Source organism: Bombina bombina, chromosome 2, assembly GCF_027579735.1.
Source record: "Bombina bombina isolate aBomBom1 chromosome 2, aBomBom1.pri, whole genome shotgun sequence".
Classification (NCBI taxonomy): Eukaryota; Metazoa; Chordata; class Amphibia; order Anura; family Bombinatoridae; genus Bombina; species Bombina bombina.
The window spans coordinates 1,072,139,908-1,072,160,931 of record NC_069500.1 but is presented as its reverse complement, the minus strand read 5'-3'; the positions used below and the strand labels follow the sequence as shown (position 1 = coordinate 1,072,160,931).

Below are 21,024 nucleotides of genomic sequence, written 5' to 3'. Positions count from 1 at the left end.
GAGAATTTAAACCCAAATGCTAGTTTAAAAAAAGTTTTGCACAAGTGTAGGAAAAATCCATTTTTCATGAGCAATGCCAGTTAGATCACACAGGGAAATGTATTTGTAAAGTGAGTCTTTATATAAGCATTTATTTTGATAATATGGACAGCGGCTCTGCTGGGACCCACCTTTGTGACTCATTCTGGTTGCTGAGGGAAGCAGGAAAAATTAGTCCTAATGAACTATTCATTCTCATCCATTTTACAGTGGTATTGATTTTTGTGATTCTGCTCTAAGAATGTAAAAAAGAGAAGAGAATCATGTTTTGGAAGCTCAGCTGGGTTTAATATAGAAGTAACCAGAAAGACACCTCAGATTCCAATTAGCAGAGGTTCAGCTAATTTAATTTAACAAGCTCATTTTGACTAAATGGAGACATATTTCATTTACCCATGGCCACCTGCAAGCCAGGACAATATCTGGACCATGTGATAGACTTCAAAGAAGCTAAAGAAAATTATACATATATAAAGACACGAAAGATACAGCACTGTATATGCTTTTAAACATCATACGCTTTTTTCAGAAACCTAAATATGTTTTCTTATTTTCTCCTAGGTTCTTCCAGAAACCAGTGAGACCAGAACAAGTGCTGGGGTAAGTCATTTCTACTTTTATCACAGTATTTGTTTTCTATGATTTTGTATCGCCAAGAAAAAGTAAGAGCTCTATAATTGTCGTTCTGGTCTAGATCTGGTATAACTATTGATTTTCTTCTCTGTGGTGCTCTATCTTCAAAAATAGAAATGTGCTTATAAACACATTTAGGTGTGCGCACTTTATGTCAGAGAGTGAAATTACTAAATATTCACCCCAGGAGGAAAGAATATGTATCTTTCCTCCAGACTTTACATTAATGACTTGGCTGGCAGACAAACTAATACAGTACTCTGCTTGGGAAAAAATATACTGGCCAATGGTAATTAGCAGAAATTAGCATACATAGGGCTAGATTAGGACTGGCAGGCTAACAGTTGTGCGCTAGTGAAAAGGGGTTTATCGCGGATCTGTATGCGCATCGGAAGTAGCACACATATAACAGGTTGAAAGTAGATGCTTTCACTTGAGCGCAGCTGATTTTACTGTTTTGTTTACTGTGAGCTCTCTTGCTAAGCTGGGCACTTGAATTATTTATTCTCAGTTTGTATATCAGGGCTGTTTTTATTTATTTTACACCACATCTCTCCATATATAGCACTGATGAAGTATTACAAAAAATGAATAATAAAGGAAACGTGGCCATTAAGAGCACAATGACTTAGGCTTAAAATGACATATATTTAATGCAACACATTTGTTCTATAGTGCTTTGATAACAAATAACACATTGCGCATATAAATGGAGGACAGTAAAAAAATAAGAGGATTAACTAGAACAGAAAACCTCTGAGTGACTTAAGGTAAATCCGCAAATTAGATGTGGGAAAAAGCTTTACTGACCAAAGATTATATGTAGCTGCTGCAGATACCAAGCATAGCAAAAGATGAAAATAAAAACCACTGAACTGAGAAACACTAGGCATAAAAATATAATTTAAAGAGACATTCAACACCTTGAGATTCTACTATATAAAATGTTTACTTTGTAATATACTTGTATTATTTATTTTGTCCCCTTTTCCTGTAACTCTGAAAATTGTGGGCTTTCCAATTCCTATTAGAACTGAACGTGCAGATTACAGACTTAAAGGACCTCTAAACACAATACCATAGCATAATCAATAAATGCATAATAAAAATGCAAAAACACTTCATTTTCATTTGAATTTCAAATGAGTAGTAATTTTTTTCTCTGACAAGTCAGTTAGTTAAATTTTCCTTTCTAATGCATCATGTGACAGCCATCAGCCAATCACAAAATGCATATACTTATACCCTGTGAATATTGCACATGTTCAATAGGAGCTGGTGCCTCAGAAAGTGTGCATGTAAAAAGACTATCCACATTTAGATATTGGAAGTGAATTGGAAAGTTGTTTAAAATTGTGTGCTCTGTCTGAATCGTGAAAGTTTACTTTTGACTTGACTGTCCATTTAACACTGCTCTATTTTACACAAACACAATCGTTGGTTGCACATTCTAAATGTGCATGTATAAGTGACCCTAACTGGCCTCAGCAGAGAAGGAAACTTAGCTTACAGCTTGGTAGCACACATTTATAGACACTAAAACGTTGCACTTATGTTTTTAATAGTTAAACTACTACATAGGGCCAGATTACAAGTCAATAGATGAGTGTGCCACCGGTAATATCAGGGGACTGGAGACTCAACAACAGCTGATTTGTAAGCTGTGGAATTCTGCATAAGAGGAAGGGGTTAATCTTTAAAGAAGGATTTTACCCACAAAGATCGTGGATCAGAGGTCCATATTTACCCCATTATACCCCTGCCTAGTAGCAGAGACTAGCATGAGAGCTGGAAGATGGTACTCTAACGTCCCAGCAGGTGTGGGTTGAAGCTGGCATAGAGACACTAAGACAGTCCTTAGAAACTCACGGCTAGATTACGAGTTTTGCATTAGAGGCTATGCGTTGCTAACAAGCAGTTTATGCTCACCGCTCACTTTCATACAGCGCTGGTATTACGGGTTTTTACAAACCCGGCGTTAACAGACAAAAAGTGAGCGTTGAGCAAAATTTTGCTCCACATCTCACTCCAATACCAACGCTGCTTAAGTCAGCGGTGAGCTGGTGTAACGTAACTTAAATATAATTTAAATAAATCTAAATAAAATTACTATCATTAACTAAATTATTCCTATTTAAAACTAAATATTTACCTATAAAATAAACCCTAAGCTAGCTACAATATAACTAACAGTTACTTTGTAGCTATCTTAGGATTTATTTTTATTTTTCAGGCAAGTTTGTATTTATTTTAACTAGGTAGAATAGTTACTAAATAGTTATTAACTATTTAATAAACTACCTATCTAAAATAAAAACAAATTGACCTGTAAAATAAAACCTAACCTAAGTTACACTAACACCTAACACTACACTATAATTAAATTAATTCCCTAAATTAAATACAATTAAATAAAATTAGCTAAACTACAAAAACAAACAAACACTAAATTACAGAAAATAAAAAAGAATCCTACCAGCCAATCGGAATTCGAGGGACGCCATCTTGGATGACGTCATTTAAAGGAAACTTCATTCGTCGTTCAGTCGTCGGGCCAGCTGGATGTTCCAGGTCGGAAGAAAGAAGATTGAAGATGCTGCTTGGAGGAAAACTTTGCCCCGATGGAGGACCTCTTCTTTGCCGCTTGGATGAAGACATCGCCGGGATGGAAGACTTCTTCTTTGCCGCTTGGATGAAGACATCGCCCGGATAGAAGACTTCTTCTTTGCCGCTTGGATGAAGACATCGCCTGGATTGGATGAAGAGTTTAGCCCGGCTGGGTGAAGACAACTCAAGGTAGGGAGATCTTCTGGGGCTTAGTGATAGGTTTTTTTAAGGAGGGTTTGGGTGGGTTTAGAGTAGGGGTATGTGGGTGGTGGGTTGTAATGTTGGGGGTGGTATTGTGTTTTTTTTTACAGGCAAAAGAGCTGATTACTTTGGGGCATGCCCCGCAAAAAGCCCTTTTAAAGGCTGGTAATAGAGCTGTCAACTTTTGTAATTTAGATTAGGGTAGGGAATTTTTTTTATTTTGGGGGGCTTTGTTATTTTATTAGGGGGCTTAGAATAGGTGTAATTAGCTTAAAATTCTTGTAATCTTTTTTTATTTTTTTGTAATTTAGTGGGGTTTTTTTTTGTAATTTAGTTTAGTGTATTTAATTGTATTTTAGTTTATATATTTGTAGTTTATTTAATTTATTGATAGTGTAGGTGTATTTGTAACTTAGGTTAGGATTTATTTTACAGGTAAATTGGTAATTATTTTAACAAGGTAGCTAAATAAATACCAAGTTACCTGTAAAATAAATATAAACCCTAAAATAGCTACAATGTAATAATTAATTATATTGTAGCTATCTTAGGGTTTATTTTATAGGTAAGTATTTAGATTTAAATAGGAATATTTTAATTAATAATATTAATATTAATTAGATTTATTTTAATAAGAATTTAGTTAGGGGTGTTAGAGTTAGATAGGGTTATTATACTTAATATATATATAATATAATAACTATATTAACCCTAATATAATTAGGGTTAATATATATAATATAATAACTATATTAACTATATTAACCCTAATATAGTTAATATAGGTGGCGGTGGTGTAGGGGGATTAGATTAGGGGATAATACATTTATTATAGGTGGCGGCGGTGTAGGGGGATTTAGATTAGAGGCAAAAGAGCTGATTACTTTGTGACAATGCACCGCAAAAAGCCCTTTTAAGGGCTGGTAAAAGAGCTGGTTACTTTGGGGCAAAGCCCCGCAAAAAGCCCTTTTAAGGTCTGGCAATAGAGCTGTTTACTTTGGGGTAATGCCATGCAAAAAGCCCTTTTCAGGGCTATTTGTAGGGTTAGACTTAGGTTTAGTGGTAGGGATATTTTAGTATTTTAGGGGTTAATTAATTTAATATAGGTGGCGGCGGTATAGGGGGATTAGATTAGGGGTTAATAATTTAATATAGGTGGCAGCGGTGTAGGAGCTCACATTAGGGGGTAGGTAATGTAGGTGGCGGCGGTGTAAGGGGCTCACATTAGGGGGAAGTTAATGTAGGTGGCGGCGGTGTAAGGGGCTCACATTAGGGAGTAGTTAATGTAGGTGGTGGCGGTGTAAGGAGCTCACATTAGAGGGTAGTTAATGTAGGTGGCGGTGGGGTCCGGGAGCGGCGGTTTAGGGGTTAATACATTTATTATTAGGAGAGAGAGGGGGATAGCGGATAGAGGGGTATACGTGTCGGGCTATGTTTGGGAGGCGTGTTAGACAGTACGGGAGATCTAATAACTTAGTCAGGTTTTGTAGGCGCCGGCAGTTTCTAAAGTACCATAAGTCACTGGCGACTCCAGAAATTTGTACTTACGCAGATTTCTGGACATCACTAGTTTATCCGACTTACGGCACTTTAGCAATTGCCGGCGGGGTATATTGGATAGCTCGAGTTGCGAGCTGAAACTACAGGCGGCGGGGGTTCCCTCGCTTGCGCCGCAAACTACGATGTATATCGGATTGCGCCCCTTAAGTTAACCTTATGAGCATTAAATTCGATTGTGCTCAAGTGAAGGTGTTTACTTCCAACTCATAATATGCATGCTATATATGATACACGCAAATAGCTGCAAAATATCCATTATCGCTTGCATGCTATACTTAGCGCACCACTCATAATCTAATCCTAAATAGTTTACACCTATGACTCAGGGAGAAGGGAACACCTGGATCAAACAGCACAGATTCAAACTATCATACCAGTAACAGAAGTGAAATTAATGGTAACACTTGTTTTGTTATTCAAAAATGACATTACTTTTGATACATTTGAATGTTTGAATTATTTCAGCTGGAATAGAAGTAATGTAACTGCTTCTGTAATAAAGTATAACATTTAGCAAGAAATTCACATTCAAAACAGCATGTTAAACATTTGTTTGAAGATATATTGCCATATCACTTTTTTTAAAGTAATTTAAGAGAATAAAGTGAATTAAATACCATACTAGGGAAATAAGAGCGTCTATGTTATCCAATTAAAATATGATATAGGTGGGGAGGGAGTGTTGTGAAACTGAAACGCGTGTAATATAAATGTCTAGTAACTATTTATATATACAGTATATATATATATATATATATATATATATATATATATATACACACATATATATATATATATATATATATATATATAATTACAAACTAAATGTAAGTACTGGTGTCTCTGTTTATGGGTGTTTGCATCAGCCACTGATGAAGACCATGAGAGGAATTAATAAATAAAGAAGCCCCTTATAAAGAGGGGACATTCATGTTTCACAAGTGCTGTGAGAAGGTCTAAAAAATAGAATTATCTAGGATTAAAAAATCTGACAAAAGTCAGAAGTAGCAACAGAGGATGGGGGTGAGCAGCAGATTACAGTAACATAAAGAGGTAAAAATGACCTGGAGTGTGTATTTTTAACTATTTAAATATCATGGAGGGTGTGCAGGAAGTGATACTAGCAAACGGTCAGTAAGTAAGTAGAAGACCAATACCTTTTTTTAAGAGGAAGAGGTCCCTGTTCTCCAGAACATTATTAGATTCAAATAGGAAAGCTTTAGTTATACTACATGGTTTCAAACATTGATAGAATAAGTATATATGGACCACTCGGATTATTATTATGACTGAGTGTATCAGTTGAAGATAAGTTGTGGGGGCAAAAACAGGTAAAGATGACACAACATTGAAGATTGGGAGACATATTCTTTAAACCATAATTAAAGGGACAATCTAATCAAAATTAAACTTTCATTATTCAGATAGGACTTGTAATTTTATTTAACTTTCCTATTTAAGTCTATCATCACATTTGCTTTGTTCTTTTGGTATTCTTAGTTAAAACTAAACCTAGGTAGGCTCATATGTTAATTTCTAAGCCCTTGAGGGCTGCCTCTTATCACATGCTTTTTAAATTGCTTTTCACAACTAGAGACTGAAAGTACATGTGGGCCATATAGATAACAGTGTGTTAACGCCCGGGGAGTTATTTAAGATTTAGCACAACACAACTAAATGAAAGGCAATAAACAGTCACCGTCATGTGATTAGGGGGCTGGAAGAAGGTTCTTAGATACAAGGTAATCACAGAGGTAAAAACTATATTAATATAACTGTGTTGGTTATGCAAAACTAGGGAATGGGTAATAAAGGGATTATGTATCTTTTAAAATAATAAATAAAAATATATATTGTAGACTGTCCCTTTAAAACAAAAGAAAGAAATGGAGAGATAATTATTTTATTTAGAGGTTTTTGTAGCACATCTAATTTTGACAAGGTTAAAGTGGTTCACATAGAAGAGTAGTCAATTCATACCTCCAAACCATGGAGACCCATGGGCAGACATGTACATTTTCTGTAGACGTGGCCATAATGGTTTGGGAGCGGTATTGTGGAGTTTCTATGGTTTGGATTGGGGCTGCCATGGTTGAGGTTGGCAAGGCAGTAGTTGGGAAGTCTGGGGGGGTGACTTTATGGTCCTTCATTTCAACTGGGACATTTATAAGTCAGGGAGAGCTGTGGGATGGACAGAGGGGCAAAGTTTACAAACTGTATTATTCTACACAGTTATTAGCTCTTGTTTAATGGAGAAATATAGAGAGTGAAGGTGCAAATATATAGTTATATAAGGGTTAGGAAAGAATGTTAAGGTTTATATTTTATAAAAAAAACATATTAATCATATAGAAAAAATATTTAATTACATTTTCAATTAATTTTATTGTTTCATCAATATCACAGTAATAGACCAATAATACATTAATTACACATGAACACAAGATCTGATTGATATAACATAGCCCATAAATACTTTTATGTAAATGCATCATTCTGAATTAGTTGCTCTCCTAGAACAGTGTTTCTCAACCGCGGTCCTTAAGTACCACCAACAGGCCAGGTTTTCATTACAGCTGAACCAGCGTACAGGTGAAGTAATCAGCTGGTCAGTAACACCATGGTTACTAACTGGCTCTCACCCGTCAGCTGATTATTTCACCTGTGCTCTAATTCAGCTGTAATGAAAACCTAGCCTGTTGGGGGTACTTGAGGACCGCAGCTGAGAAACAATGTCCTAGAAGACTTAAAAGACAAACACAAAAGTGTTAACAGAAAATGCTGTAATGTTAGAGTCTTTTATTATTGCGCTATTATTTGCCTGCAAAGGGGTTAAACGCATAGTTAATGTCAGCTCCAGAGCAGAAATGCGCTACTGGGAGCTAGCTGAACACATCATATGAGCCAATGACAAGAGACATGAGTGCAGCCACTAATCAGCAACTAGCCCCCAATAGTACATGTTTCTTAAAATCACATGCTCTATCCGAAGCGTGAAAGTTTTAGGGATGTGCAGCCAAGACAATTTTGTTTTGGACAACATTTTCATTCTGAAAATTCAGGGATATTCGTTTACACAAATATTTGGTGGCTGCGCTATTTTTTATTCGCTTAGTTTAAAACTAAACAAATACTGAATTTTAGTTAAATATTTACATTTGTTTTCGTTAAATCGAATGCAAATATTTTAAAGCTACAGGTTCACCTATAGCTACAATACTTACCTTAACACACTCTGGAGAGCGCGCTAAGCTGATCCTCTTCTTGCCAGAGCGCTGGCCGCACTAACAGCAGGCTTAAAGTGAAGGTAAAGTTGCGGCTCTCGGATCATTCATATATGTAGCCTATGCGCTAATATATGAAAACGCTAACTTTTAATAAAAAAAAAATAATTGTAAAATTATATTTTTTATATATTACATTTGCTATTGACAGCACCGTCGCTCCACCCTCGATTTGACTTCTGGTAAGTGCTCTATCCCATGTAGAAAGCGGCCCCACCCGCTTTCTACATAAGCAGCCAGGCTCACTCCCTATTAACTAAGATGTGCGCATTGCGTTGGGCATGCGCTGTAGATAGAGGGGGCGGTTTGTCTACAATCGTGGGCACCTAATGGCCAGGATTTCAATTGGATGCCAGCGTTTACGTCACCATAACAAAATATGTGACACAGAGCCGGGCATTACGCTGAACTCTAATATTTAAGGTTTGCAATGTCATTATATCGTTTATTATTCAAAATGAAAAAAAATTATGGATTAAACTTATGTTTATTTTTATTGATCTTTCAAATCCTGCTTTTCATATGGTGCAACTTTACCTTCACTTTAATGCTCTCCATTATCTGGACCTGCACTAACTTTACTGCAGGTCTTGAGAGCCGAGCTTGCTAAGCATGGCCGGGGCTCTGGCAAGAAGAGGATTGTGTTAGCGCGCTCTCCAGAGAACATTAAAGGTACATTAAACCCAAATACTTTCATCATTTAGGTAGAACATAAAAATTTAAACAACTTTCCAGTTTACTTCTATTATCAAATTTGCTTCATTCTCTTGGTATCTTTTTTTGAAGGAGCAGCAATGCACTAGTGGTTTCTAACTGAAGACATGGGTGAGCCAATGACAATCAATAAATATATGCAACCACCAATCAGCAGCTAGAACTTAGGTTCTTTGCTGCTCCTGAGCTTAACTAGATAAACCTTTCAGCAAAGGATAAAAATAGAAGAAAGCAAATGAAATAATAGAAGTAATTTGGAAAGTTATTTAACCCCTTAATGACAAGTGACGTACCAGGTACGTCCTGCAAAAACTTGCAGTTAGTGACAATGGACGTACCTGGTACGTCACTTGTCTAAGAGAGTGCTGGAAGCGATCGCAATCGCTTCCAGCAGCTCTCAGGGTATTGCAGTGATGCCTCCATATGGAGGCATCCTGCAATACCATTTAGAAGACTCCGATGCAGAGAGAGCCACTCTGTGGCCCTCTCTGCACCGGTAGCGATGGTGCCGGTTCGTTGGTGGGTGGGAGCACATCAGGGAGGCGGGTGGGCGGCCCATCGCTACCCGGCATCCGGTTCCTGTAAGTGCTATGTGCACGCCGGGTGCCGGGAGCGTGCGGGGGCGCGCGGGGGCGCGCGTGCGCGCCCGATTACATGCCCACTGCCACCAATGAGAAAGGAAGGGGGGATAAAAGTAAAATATAAATAAATATATAAGGATCTGGGAGGGGGAGGGGGTTGGGGTATTGTGGGGGGCTGCTACACTACAGAAAAATGTAAACTGGCAATAAATTGCAAAAAAAAACACTTGTTTTGGGGGCAAATTGGGTACTGGCAGACAGCTGCCAGTACCCAAGATGGCGGCAATTAGGTAGGGGAGAGGGTTAGAGAGCTGGGGGGGGGGGATCATGGAGGTTGGGGCTAAGGCAGGAGTCCATCACAGCTAAAACATTTTAATTTTTTTTATTAAAAAAAAGAAAAACTCCTTTTATTTAGTACTGGCAGACTTTCTGCCAGTACTTAAGATGGCGGGGACAATTGTGGGGTGGGGGAGGGAAGAGAACTGTTTGGGAGGGATCAGGGGGTGGGATGTGTCAGGTGGGAGGCTGATCTCTACCCTAAAGCTAAAATTAACCCTGCAAGCTCCCTACAACCTACCTAATTAACCCCTTCACTGCTGGGCATAATTTACGTGTGGTGCGCAGCAGCATTTAGTGGCCTTCTAATTACCAAAAAGCAATGCCAAAGCCATATAAGTCTGCTATTTCTGAACAAAGGGGATCCCAAAGAAGCATTTACAACCATTTGTGCCTTAATTGCACAAGCTGTTTGTAAATAATTTCAGTGGGAAACCTAAAGTTTGTGACAAAATTTGTGAAAAAGTGAACTTATTTTTTTATTTGATGACATTTGGCGGTGAAATGGTGGCATGAAATATACCAAAATGGGCCTAGATCAATACTTTGGGTTGTCTTCTAAAAAAAAATATATACATGTCAAGGGATATTCAGGTATTCCTGACAGATATCAGGGTTCCAATGTAACTAGCGCTAATTTTGAAAAAAAGTTGTTTGGAAATAGCAAAGTGCTACTTGTATTTATGGCCCTATAACTTGCAAAAAAAGTAAAGAACATGTAAACATTGGGTATTTCTAAACTCAGGACAAAATTTAGAAACTATTTAGCATGGGTGTTTTTTGGTGATTGTAGATGTGTAACAGATTTTGGGGGTCAAAGTTAGAAAAAGTGTGTTTTTTTCAATTTTTTCCTCATATTTTATATTTTTTTTATAGTAAATTATAAGATATGATGAAAATAATGGTATCTTTAGAAAGTCCATTTAATGGCGAGAAAAACGGTATATAATATGTGTGGGTACAGTAAATGAGTAAGAGGAAAATTACAGCTAAACACAAACACCGCAGAAATGTAAAAATAGCCATTGTCATTAAGGGTAAGAAAATTGAAAAATGGTCCGGTCATTAAGGGGTTAAATTTGCACGCTCTGTCTAAATCATGAATATCTAATTATGACTTTACTGTCCCATTAAGGTAAATTTTAACCTTTAAAAAAAAAAATTGTCAGCATTTTTTAATTTTCTCTGTGCATTTATTCGGATTTTAATTTCGTTAATCGAATGCACATCCCTAGAAAGTTTCATTTTGATTTTCATGTCTCTTTAATATTTATTTTCTTGCTTTATTAGGCACCCTTAACAAACGTATATTAGGGCTGAGCATACAATTTTAAAGTATATAGAAGCTGTGAATCCATAAAATAAATAGAAGTATTCTACTTCTTATCAGAAAGAATTGAGTGGTGATTGCATATGAAACCTGTCAGTGTACCTTGACAGAATTTAACTTTGCAAGCTTATATTTTTTTATCTCATGGTTTAACACTGTTTAACCTTGTAAAACGTATTTGTCTCTTTGAAATAGCAAGAATTCTAAAAATATGAAAGGGATTCATAGCAGCAATACAGCAGAAAAGCTGGTGCTGGTCTATGTATCTCAAATATAATATTCCATCCTTTAGAAAATTATTTGTAAGTCTTTGACTGTGCTTGAGTAGATTATTATGACTAAGGGTCCAATTCTAAAAAAAAAAAAATGACTGGTCTAGTTGTAGTTGTAAAAACTACAACACTTGCAGGGGCAGCCGTCATTGAATTCAATAAAAAAAAAGTGTCTGTACCTGCGAGTGGCGAGATGTCTCCTATAGAAATAATGAGAGCTCTCTGCTATGTAAAGATTCTCAATAGAGGACGTGCACAGGAAGAACCCACCGTATGTTTAAACTTTAATATTACGCCTAATACAAATCAAATTACGCTGTTTTCAGTGCACTGTACATTAAGTTCACTGTTATTTTTGTATGCATTGGTTTTTCTTTCAGAGTAATTAGTGTTTTGAGTATTTTGATAAAAGCTCGCCACCTTTGAGGTAATGAGAAAAATCAGTGAGATCTGTAGGGCAGATATGTTTAAATAATTATGCTGGGATTTGAAATACTATTTCATATATGCCCATGGAAGAAAAAATGTTCAGCCCTTTTTACGAAAAACAAACTAACAATTACGCTTTGGTTTTTGTACTTATAAGTATGAATTTCTTTGGTGTGCATATTTAATACGGTTTATTCCTGTGTAATTTAAATACAAATGTTACGTTTTTGATAAAATATGTTTTTTTGGTGGACAATTTTATTAAGATTTTTAATGCACCTTAACAGTACAATTTTAATTGTGAACCTTAGTAATCTATTCATCTCCTCCCCATACGAAAATGCAGTATACGGCCCTTAGCGAGACACCCTGTTTTCAAACTAAAAAGTGGCGTTCTAGAATTCCACCAAGGAAATAAAAAGACTGACAAGCATTTTTATAAATTCTCACCAGCCGAGAGAGCTTTTTAGAATTGGGCCCTAAATGTGGGAAATAGTTCAATAAGAAGTACATAACTAAATTGTTATGCAGAGAGAATGCATGCATATAAACTACCTGGCTGGTGAGATCTGTAAATAAGCAGCCACAATTAAATCATTAACATCTTGCACTTGTCAGGAACAGCTAGCTTCCAATCTTAAAACTAAATGAAAACAAATGAAGTTTAGTGAACCTTTAAAATGGAAAATAAACCGTATATATTTTTTTAAATTATTGCTATACAGTAAAGGCAATAAAGAGCAAAGATGCCTTTCAGCAGAATTGGTAGGGATAATGTTCTTCCTGATACCTATGGTTAAACATTGGGGCAGCTCCGTTAGTTCTAATCAGCCTTTAAAGTAAATTCTTTAAATGGTCGAAAACAGTTTACGATGATAGCAGACTGTTTACTCTATAATTCATTGAAAATGAAGTGCAATGTTATTTAGAATCTGCACCTTCTCTCTGTGCTTCGTTTCCATTATCTTTTTTAACTTTAATATTAGACATGTGCGATTCGGTCCGGTCCGAATTGAAATTCGGACGAATTTTGTTGAATTCGGAATGCGGATCGATTTGAATTTCCGAATTGCGGCAGTGCCGAATCTACCGAATAAATCTGAATCGTTTCGAATTTATTCGGATGTATTCGGATGGATTCGGATGGCCATGTATTACACTAGTATTGTACAGTATACTAGTGTAATACACAGCACATCCCACTTAACAGTGCCGAAATTCCGAAAATCTGAATCGATTCGAACCGAACTGAATTTCACACGAATCCGAAAGAATCTGAATGAATCCAAAATGAATTCATTCGATTTCTTCCGAATTCGAATCGATCCGAACCGAAATTCGAATCGGTCCGAATCGATCCGAACCGAACCGAATTTTTCGCGGCTGCACATGTCTATTTAATATATACTAAATTCAAAATGAAATACATTTATGTTGGGAAATGCTTGGCTCCACCTATTTGTTTTAGAAATAAACTATATTTTATATCTCTGCATATGTAACATTTATAGCAATGAGCTCATTTTAATGTTTTTGTCTAATAATATTTGTAGTTGGTCATAGCGTTAAGTGGACCAAAGTTAAATAGTAGTGCAGGACCAGATATAGGCATAGTGTGCAGGCAGCTGCCTAAGAGAACCACAGTTAGCCCATCATCACCACAGATTTTTTCAGAAGTAATTGACATAATATAGTAAGTATAGTAGGTATGTATTTGTAAAAGTGACTGTTAGGACAAATGCAGTAAAATAATTAGAACACATTGGGCCAGATTACGAGTGGAGCGCGATCGTTAAGGGGTTTATCATGGGTGTTTGCACTTGTCGGGCTTATTGAGCGCAATTGCCATTTGCGCTAGAATGATTACTGCTACTTCAGTAATCGCAAAACTAAAAAGTGTCACAAAACACATCAAAAATACATTACAATAGTTACACTCATAATAACACCACCTAATAAATTATTTTTTAAAAAAGCTTTCAATTAAAGTGTAAATGTATTATACTGTGCAGTGTATGTTACATTTTACAAATCCTTTGAAAATGTTAGAGATATTAAAAATGATACATGCTGTGATATATTACAGCATCTGATTTTTATATTACTAGCTTACAATGGGCTAAATTACAAGTGGCACGCAAACGTTTGCCTGAGGGTTTTTTGCAGTCGTTTGCAAACAGGGTAAATTGTGCTTATATTAGAAGTTGAGCGCACTTGCGTTAGCGCAATTGTGATTTATGCTAGAATGATTACTGCAATCTCAGAGCTGTGGTTAACTGCTTCACAAAACTAAAAAGTTGCACAAAACACATCAAAAATATATTACAAAGTACAGTTACACTCATAATAACACTGTCTAATAACCAGGGATAGGCAAGGTGTCCGTACGCGGACACTGGAGTCCGTGACTAGCCCTTGCAGTGTCCACCACAACCTTGGTATATCTTTTCTTTCTGATTAAATAATAGGAATAAAAAAAAAAAATATGTAGTGTGAATAAAGTTAGTGGCTTGTCAAGAGAATGCTAGCGATATTGGGTGATAAGTTATGGAATAAATAAAGCCTGAATGAAATACTGGATGTGTATCTGCATCTGTATAATAGCACCCAGCTGTATACAAAGACACAGTAGTGACACTGGCACATGCGTATAGCCAGACAAGGACTGGTTATAGGATCAGTGGTATCTGCATCTGTATAATTACACCCAGCGCTATATAATGACACAGTAGTGATACTGGCACATGGGTATAGCCAGACAAGGGCTGGTTATAGGGTCACTGGTATCTGCATCAGTATAATAACACCCAGCACTATATAATGACACAGTAGTGATACTGGCACATGGGTATAGCCAGAGGAGGGCTGTTTATAGGATCAGTGGTATCTGCATCAGTATAATTACACCCAGCGCTATATAATGACACAGTAGTGATACTGGCACATGGGTATAGCCAGAGGAGGGCTGGTTATAGAATCAGTGGTACCTGCATCAGTATAATTACACCCAGCGCTATATAATGACACAGTAGTGATACTGGCACATGGGTATAGCCAGAGGAGGGCTGGTTATAGGATCAGTGGTAGCTGCATCAGTATAATAATACCCAGCACTATACAAAGACACAGAAGTGACACTGGCACATGCATATAGCCAGACAAGGGCTGGTTATAGGGTCAATGGTATCTGCATCTGTATAATAACACCCAGCACTATATAATGACACAGTAGTGATACTGGCACATGCGTATAGCCAGGCAAGGGCTGGTTATAGGATCAGTGGTATCTGCATCAGTATAATAACACCCAGCACTATATAATTACACAGTAGTGACACTGGCACATGGGTATAGCCAGAGAAGGGCTGGTTATAAGATTAGTGGTATCTGCATCAGTATAATAACACCCAGCACTATATAATGACACAGTAGTGACACTGGCACATGGGTATAGCCAGAGGAGGGCTAGTTATAGAATCAGTGGTATCTGTCTGCATCAGTATAATAACACCAAGCACTATATAATGACACAGTAGTGACACTGGCACATGGGTATAGCCAGAGGAGGGCTGGTTATAGGATCAGTGGTATCTGCATCAGTATAATAACATTCAGCACTATATAATGACACAGTAGTGACACTGGCACATGGTTATAGCCAGAGGAGGGCTGGTTATAGGATCAGTAGTGTCTGCATCAGTGTAATGACACCCAGCGCTATATAATGACACAGTAGTGACACTGGCACATGGGTATAGCCAGAGAAGGGCTGGTTATAAGATTAGTGGTATCTGCATCAGTATAATAACACCCAGCACTATATAATGACACAGTAGTGACACTGGCACATGGGTATAGCCAGACAAGGGCTGGTTATAGGGTCAATGGTATCTGCATCACTATAATAACACCCAGCGCTATATAATGACACAGTAGTGACACTGGCACATGGGTATAGCCAGACAAGGGCTGGTTATAGGGTCAGTGGTGTCTGCATCAGTATAATAACACCCAGCACTATATAATGACACAGTAGTGACACTGGCACATGGGTATAGCCAGAGGAGGGCTGGTTATAGGATCAGTGGTATCTGCATCAGTATAATAACACCAAGCACTATATAATGACACAGTAGTGACACTGGCACATGGGTATAGCCAGACAAGGGCTGGTTATAGGATCAGTGGTATCTGCATCAGTATAATAACACCCAGCACTATATAATGACACAGTAGTGACACTGGCACATGGGTATAGCCAGAGGAGGGCTGGTTATAGGATCAGTGGTATCTGCATCAGTATAATAACACCAAGCACTATATAATGACACAGTAGTGACACTGGCACATGGGTATAGCCAGACAAGGGCTGGTTATAGGGTCAGTGGTGTCTGCATCAGTATAATAACACCCAGCACTATATAATGACACAGTAGTGACACTGGCACATGGTTATAGCCAGAGGAGGGCTGGTTATAGGATCAGTAGTGTCTGCATCAGTGTAATGACACCCAGCACTATATAATGACACAGTAGTGACACTGGCACATGGGTATAGCCAGAGGAGGGCTGGTTATAGGATCAGTGATATCTGCATCTTTATAATAACACCTAGCTCTATACAAAGACACAGTAGTGACACTGGCACATGGGTATAGCCAGAGGAGTGCTGGTTATAGGATCAGTAGTGTCTGCATCAGTGTAATGACACCCAGCGCTATATAATGACACAGTAGTGACACTGGTACATGGGTATAGCCAGAGGAGGGCTGGTTATAATAACACCAAGCACTATAAAATGATGTTTTTAATTTGAAATGTACCTTGGTGTCCTTCACTAAGGTCTGTACTTTGGAAAATGTCTGCCACAGCCTTTGTCTGTGCCTATCCCTGCTAATAACAAGCATTCAAAAATAATATTGCACAAAAAAGTTATAAAGGCTCAAAGATATGATATCTCAGGTGTTAGAAAAAAGGCAGACAAAGGGCTTTAACATAGAGACACATGCATTGGAGGCCTTTGCTGTTAAGTAGACAAAAGCATGTTAAATTATATTTATGCACTATTGATATTTAATAAAGAATTGAACTGTTTATTTACTGTAAATATTTAATATCCAATGTTTTTCACATAGAGGAATATGTTCTATTTCTAAATAGATATTTCTATATACATTAGCAAATGTTTTTGTTCATTTAACTTAGTTTAATTATATATTCTGTGTTTTGTTATTATTTTATTAGGTTTATAATGCTGTTTAGCATTTAAAGTCTTCATTTCCAAGCTTTAAAAATAATGTATTAGGTGTTACTTATGCCAATTTTGAGAGGGGCCTGGAACCTAACTCCCTCACTTCCCATTGACTTACATTATAAACTGGGTTTCAATTTACAATGGTTTCGATTTACAACCATTCCTTCTGGAACCTAACCCCAGCGTAAACTGAGGGCTACCTGTATGTCTGTATATATCTATACCTATATATTCATGTGAATGTGTATGTGTATGTATGTATATATATATATATATATATATATATATATATATATATATATATATATATATATATATACTGTATATACATATATTGCACCAATAAACTTTTAGATATATGTAGAAATATTTGTTTATGAATAAATAGAACGTATTCTTCTATGTGAAGAACATTGGAATGTGAAATTATTCATATTTTCATGTCGGCTTAGCGAACATGAGAATATGCAATTGGGTTTGCGGGAAAATAGGGTGTTTTTTCCCACTTTTTTTTCTCAATTGACTTCTATGGGGAAATACGTGAACGCGCACATGTTATTCTAAGTTCGGCTTTTTGTGCTCGTTAGATTAGTGAGAGAGAAAAGAAAATTTACTTTTAACTCATAATAAAAGCACAACCCAAGTGCAAAAAGCTTACTTAGCATTAACCCCTTAACGACCAAGGACTTGCAGGGTACATCCTCAAAAAAAAAGGCAGTTAACGCCTGAGGACGTACCCTGCACGTCCTCGGTGTGGAAAGCAGCTGGAAGCGATCTTGATCGCTTCCAGCTGCTTTCCGGTTATTGCAGTGATGCCTCGATATGGAGGCATCCTGCAATAACCTTACATGGCCATCTGATGCAGAGAGAGACACTCTGTGGCCCTCTCTGCACCGGACATCGATGGCCGGTATCGTTGGTGGGTGGGAAATGACTTGGGAGGCGGGTGGGCGGCCACTGGTGAGCCGTGGAGGGGGGCGGGATCGGGGGCGGAGCCGGCGGGGGGCGCGTGCACGTGCACGGGCGGGAGCGGGTGGGAACCGCTATACTACAGAAAAGTTGCAAGTACATATGTGGGGGAAAAGGGCATACTTAAAAAAATAAAACAATAATCAAAGGGATCTTGGAGGGGTGGGGGGTTGGTCTTGGGTGGGGGGGGGGGAGCTACACTACAGAAAAAGGGATTTTTTCTAAAAAAAAATACACACACTTTTTTCTAAACTGGGTACTGACAGACAGCTGCCAGTACCCAAGATCCTACACAGCAGAATATGTAAATATGCTAAAAAAAAAAAACACAAAAAAGCCTAAATATACCTTTTATTTTAGTACTGGCAGAGTTTCTGTCAGTACTTAAGATGGCGGGGACAATTGTAGGGTGGGGGAGGGAAGAGAGCTGTTTGGGAGGGATCAGGAGGTCTGATGTTTCAGGTGGGAGGCTGAGCTCTACACTAAAGCTAAAATTAACCCTGCAAGCTCCCTACAAGCTACCTAATTAACCCCTTCACTGCTGGGCATAATTAACGTGTTGTGCGCAGTGGCATTTAGCGGCCTTCTAATTACAAAAAAGCAACACCAAAGCCATATATGTCTGCTATTTCTGAACAAAGAGGATCCCAGAGAAGCATTTACAACCATTTGTGCCACAATTGCACAAGCTGTTTGTAAATAATTTCAGTGAGAAACCTAAAATTTGGAAAAATGTAACGTTTTTTTTTATTTGATCGCATTTGGCGGTGAAATGGTGGCATGAAATATACCAAAATGGGCCTAGATCAATACTTTCGGTTGTCTACTACACTACACTAAAGCTAAAATTAACCCTACAAGCTCCCTAATTAACCCCTGCACTGCTGGGCATAATACACATGTGGTGTGGCCTTCTAATTACCAAAAAGCAATGCCAAAGCCATATATGTCTGCTATTTCTGAACTAAGGGGATCCCAGAGAAGCATTTACAACCATTTTTGCCATAATTGCAAAAGCTGTTTGTAAATGATTTCAGTGAGAAACCTAAAATTGTGAAAAATGTAAAACATTTTTTTAATTTGATCGCATTTGGCGGTTAAATAGTGGCATGAAATATACAAAAATGGGCCTAGATCAATAGTTGGGGTTGTCTACTACACTAAAGCTAAAATTACCCCAAAAAGCTCCCTACATGCTCCCTAATTAACCCCTTCACTGCTGGGCATAATACACATGTGGTGCGCAGTGGCATTTAGCGGCCTTCTATTTACCAAAAAGCAACGCCAAAGCCATATATGTCTGCTATTTCTGAACAAAGGGGATCCAAGAGAAGAATTTACAACCATTTATGCCATAATTGCACAAACTGTTTGTAAATAATTTCAGTGAGAAACCAAAAGTTTGTGAAAAAATGTGTGAAAAAGTGAACGATTTTTTGTATTTGATCGCATTTGGCGGTAAAATGGTGGCATGAAATATACCAAAATGGACCTAGATCAATACTTTGGGTTGTCTACTAAAAAAAAATATATACATGTCAATGGATATTCAGAGATTTCTGAAAGATATCAGTGTTCCAATGTAACTATTGCTAATTTTGAAAAAAAAAAAAAATGGTTTGGAAATAGCAAAGTGCTACTTGTATTTATGGCCCTATAACTTACAAAAAAAAGCAAAGAATATGTAAACATTGGGTATTTCTAAACTCAGGACAAAATTTAGAAACTATTTAGCATGGGTGTTTTTTGGTGGTTGTAGATATGTAACAGAATTTGGGGGTCAAAGTTAGAAAAAGTGTGTTTTATTCCATTTTTCCTCATATTTTATATTTTTTTTATAGTAAATGATAAGATATGATGAAAATAATGGTATCTTTAGAAAGTCCATTTAATGGCGAGAAAAACGGTATATAATATGTGTGGGTACAGTAAATGAGTAAGAGGAAAATTACAGCTAAACACAAACACCGCAAAAATGTAAAAATAGCCTTGGTCCCAAACGGACAGAAAATGGAAAAGTGCTGTGGTCATTAAGGGGTCAATTAGCACTCCACTTGTAATCTGGCCTATTGAGGGGGTATATAAAGGTTTCTATGCCAGTAAATAGGCTAATGGGCAGTTTATACAGACCTTCTGATTCCTATGTGCAATAAAAAAATATTTTCTATGTCTATATTTGTTATACCACTTTAAAGGGACATTAAACCCAAAATGTTTCTTTCATAATTCAGACAGAGAATACAATTTTAAACAAAATTCCATTGTACTTATATTATCTAATTTGCTTCAATATTTAGATATCCTTTGTTAAAGAAATAGCAATGCACATGGGTGAGCCAATCACATGAGGCAAATATGTGCAGCCACCAATCAGAATCTACTGATCCTATCTAGATATGCTTTTCAGGAAGGAATATCAAGAGAATGAAGCAAATTAGATAACAGAAGTATATTAGAAAGTTGTTTAAAATGGTATTTTCTATCTGAATCATGAAAGAGAAAATTTGGGTTAAATGTCCCTTTAAGCTATATTAACCCCTTAATGACCACAGCACTTTTCCATTTTCTGTCCGTTTGGGACCAAGGCTATTTTTACATTTTTGAGATGTTTGTGTTTAGCTGTAATTTTCCTCTTACTCATTTACTGTACCCACACATATTATATACCGTTTTTCTCGCCATTAAATGGACTTTCTAAAGATACCATTATTTTCATCATATCTTATAATTTACTATAAAAACATTTATAAAATATGAGGAAAAAAATGGAAAAAACACACTTTTTCTAACTTTGACCCCCAAAATCTGTTACACA

The 21,024-nt window shown here is 37.1% G+C and overlaps 1 protein-coding gene across 1 annotated transcript in view; it reads left to right on the top strand.

The window, feature by feature from the left end:
* INPP4B (inositol polyphosphate-4-phosphatase type II B) overlaps positions 1–21,024 on the top strand; it is a 1,415,612-nt gene that overhangs the window by 631,999 nt on the left and 762,589 nt on the right. Inside the window, exon 5 of the mRNA XM_053703700.1 lies at positions 601–639. Within this exon, the coding sequence (XP_053559675.1) occupies positions 601–639 (39 nt within the window). The remainder of the gene's footprint in view (positions 1–600; positions 640–21,024) is intronic.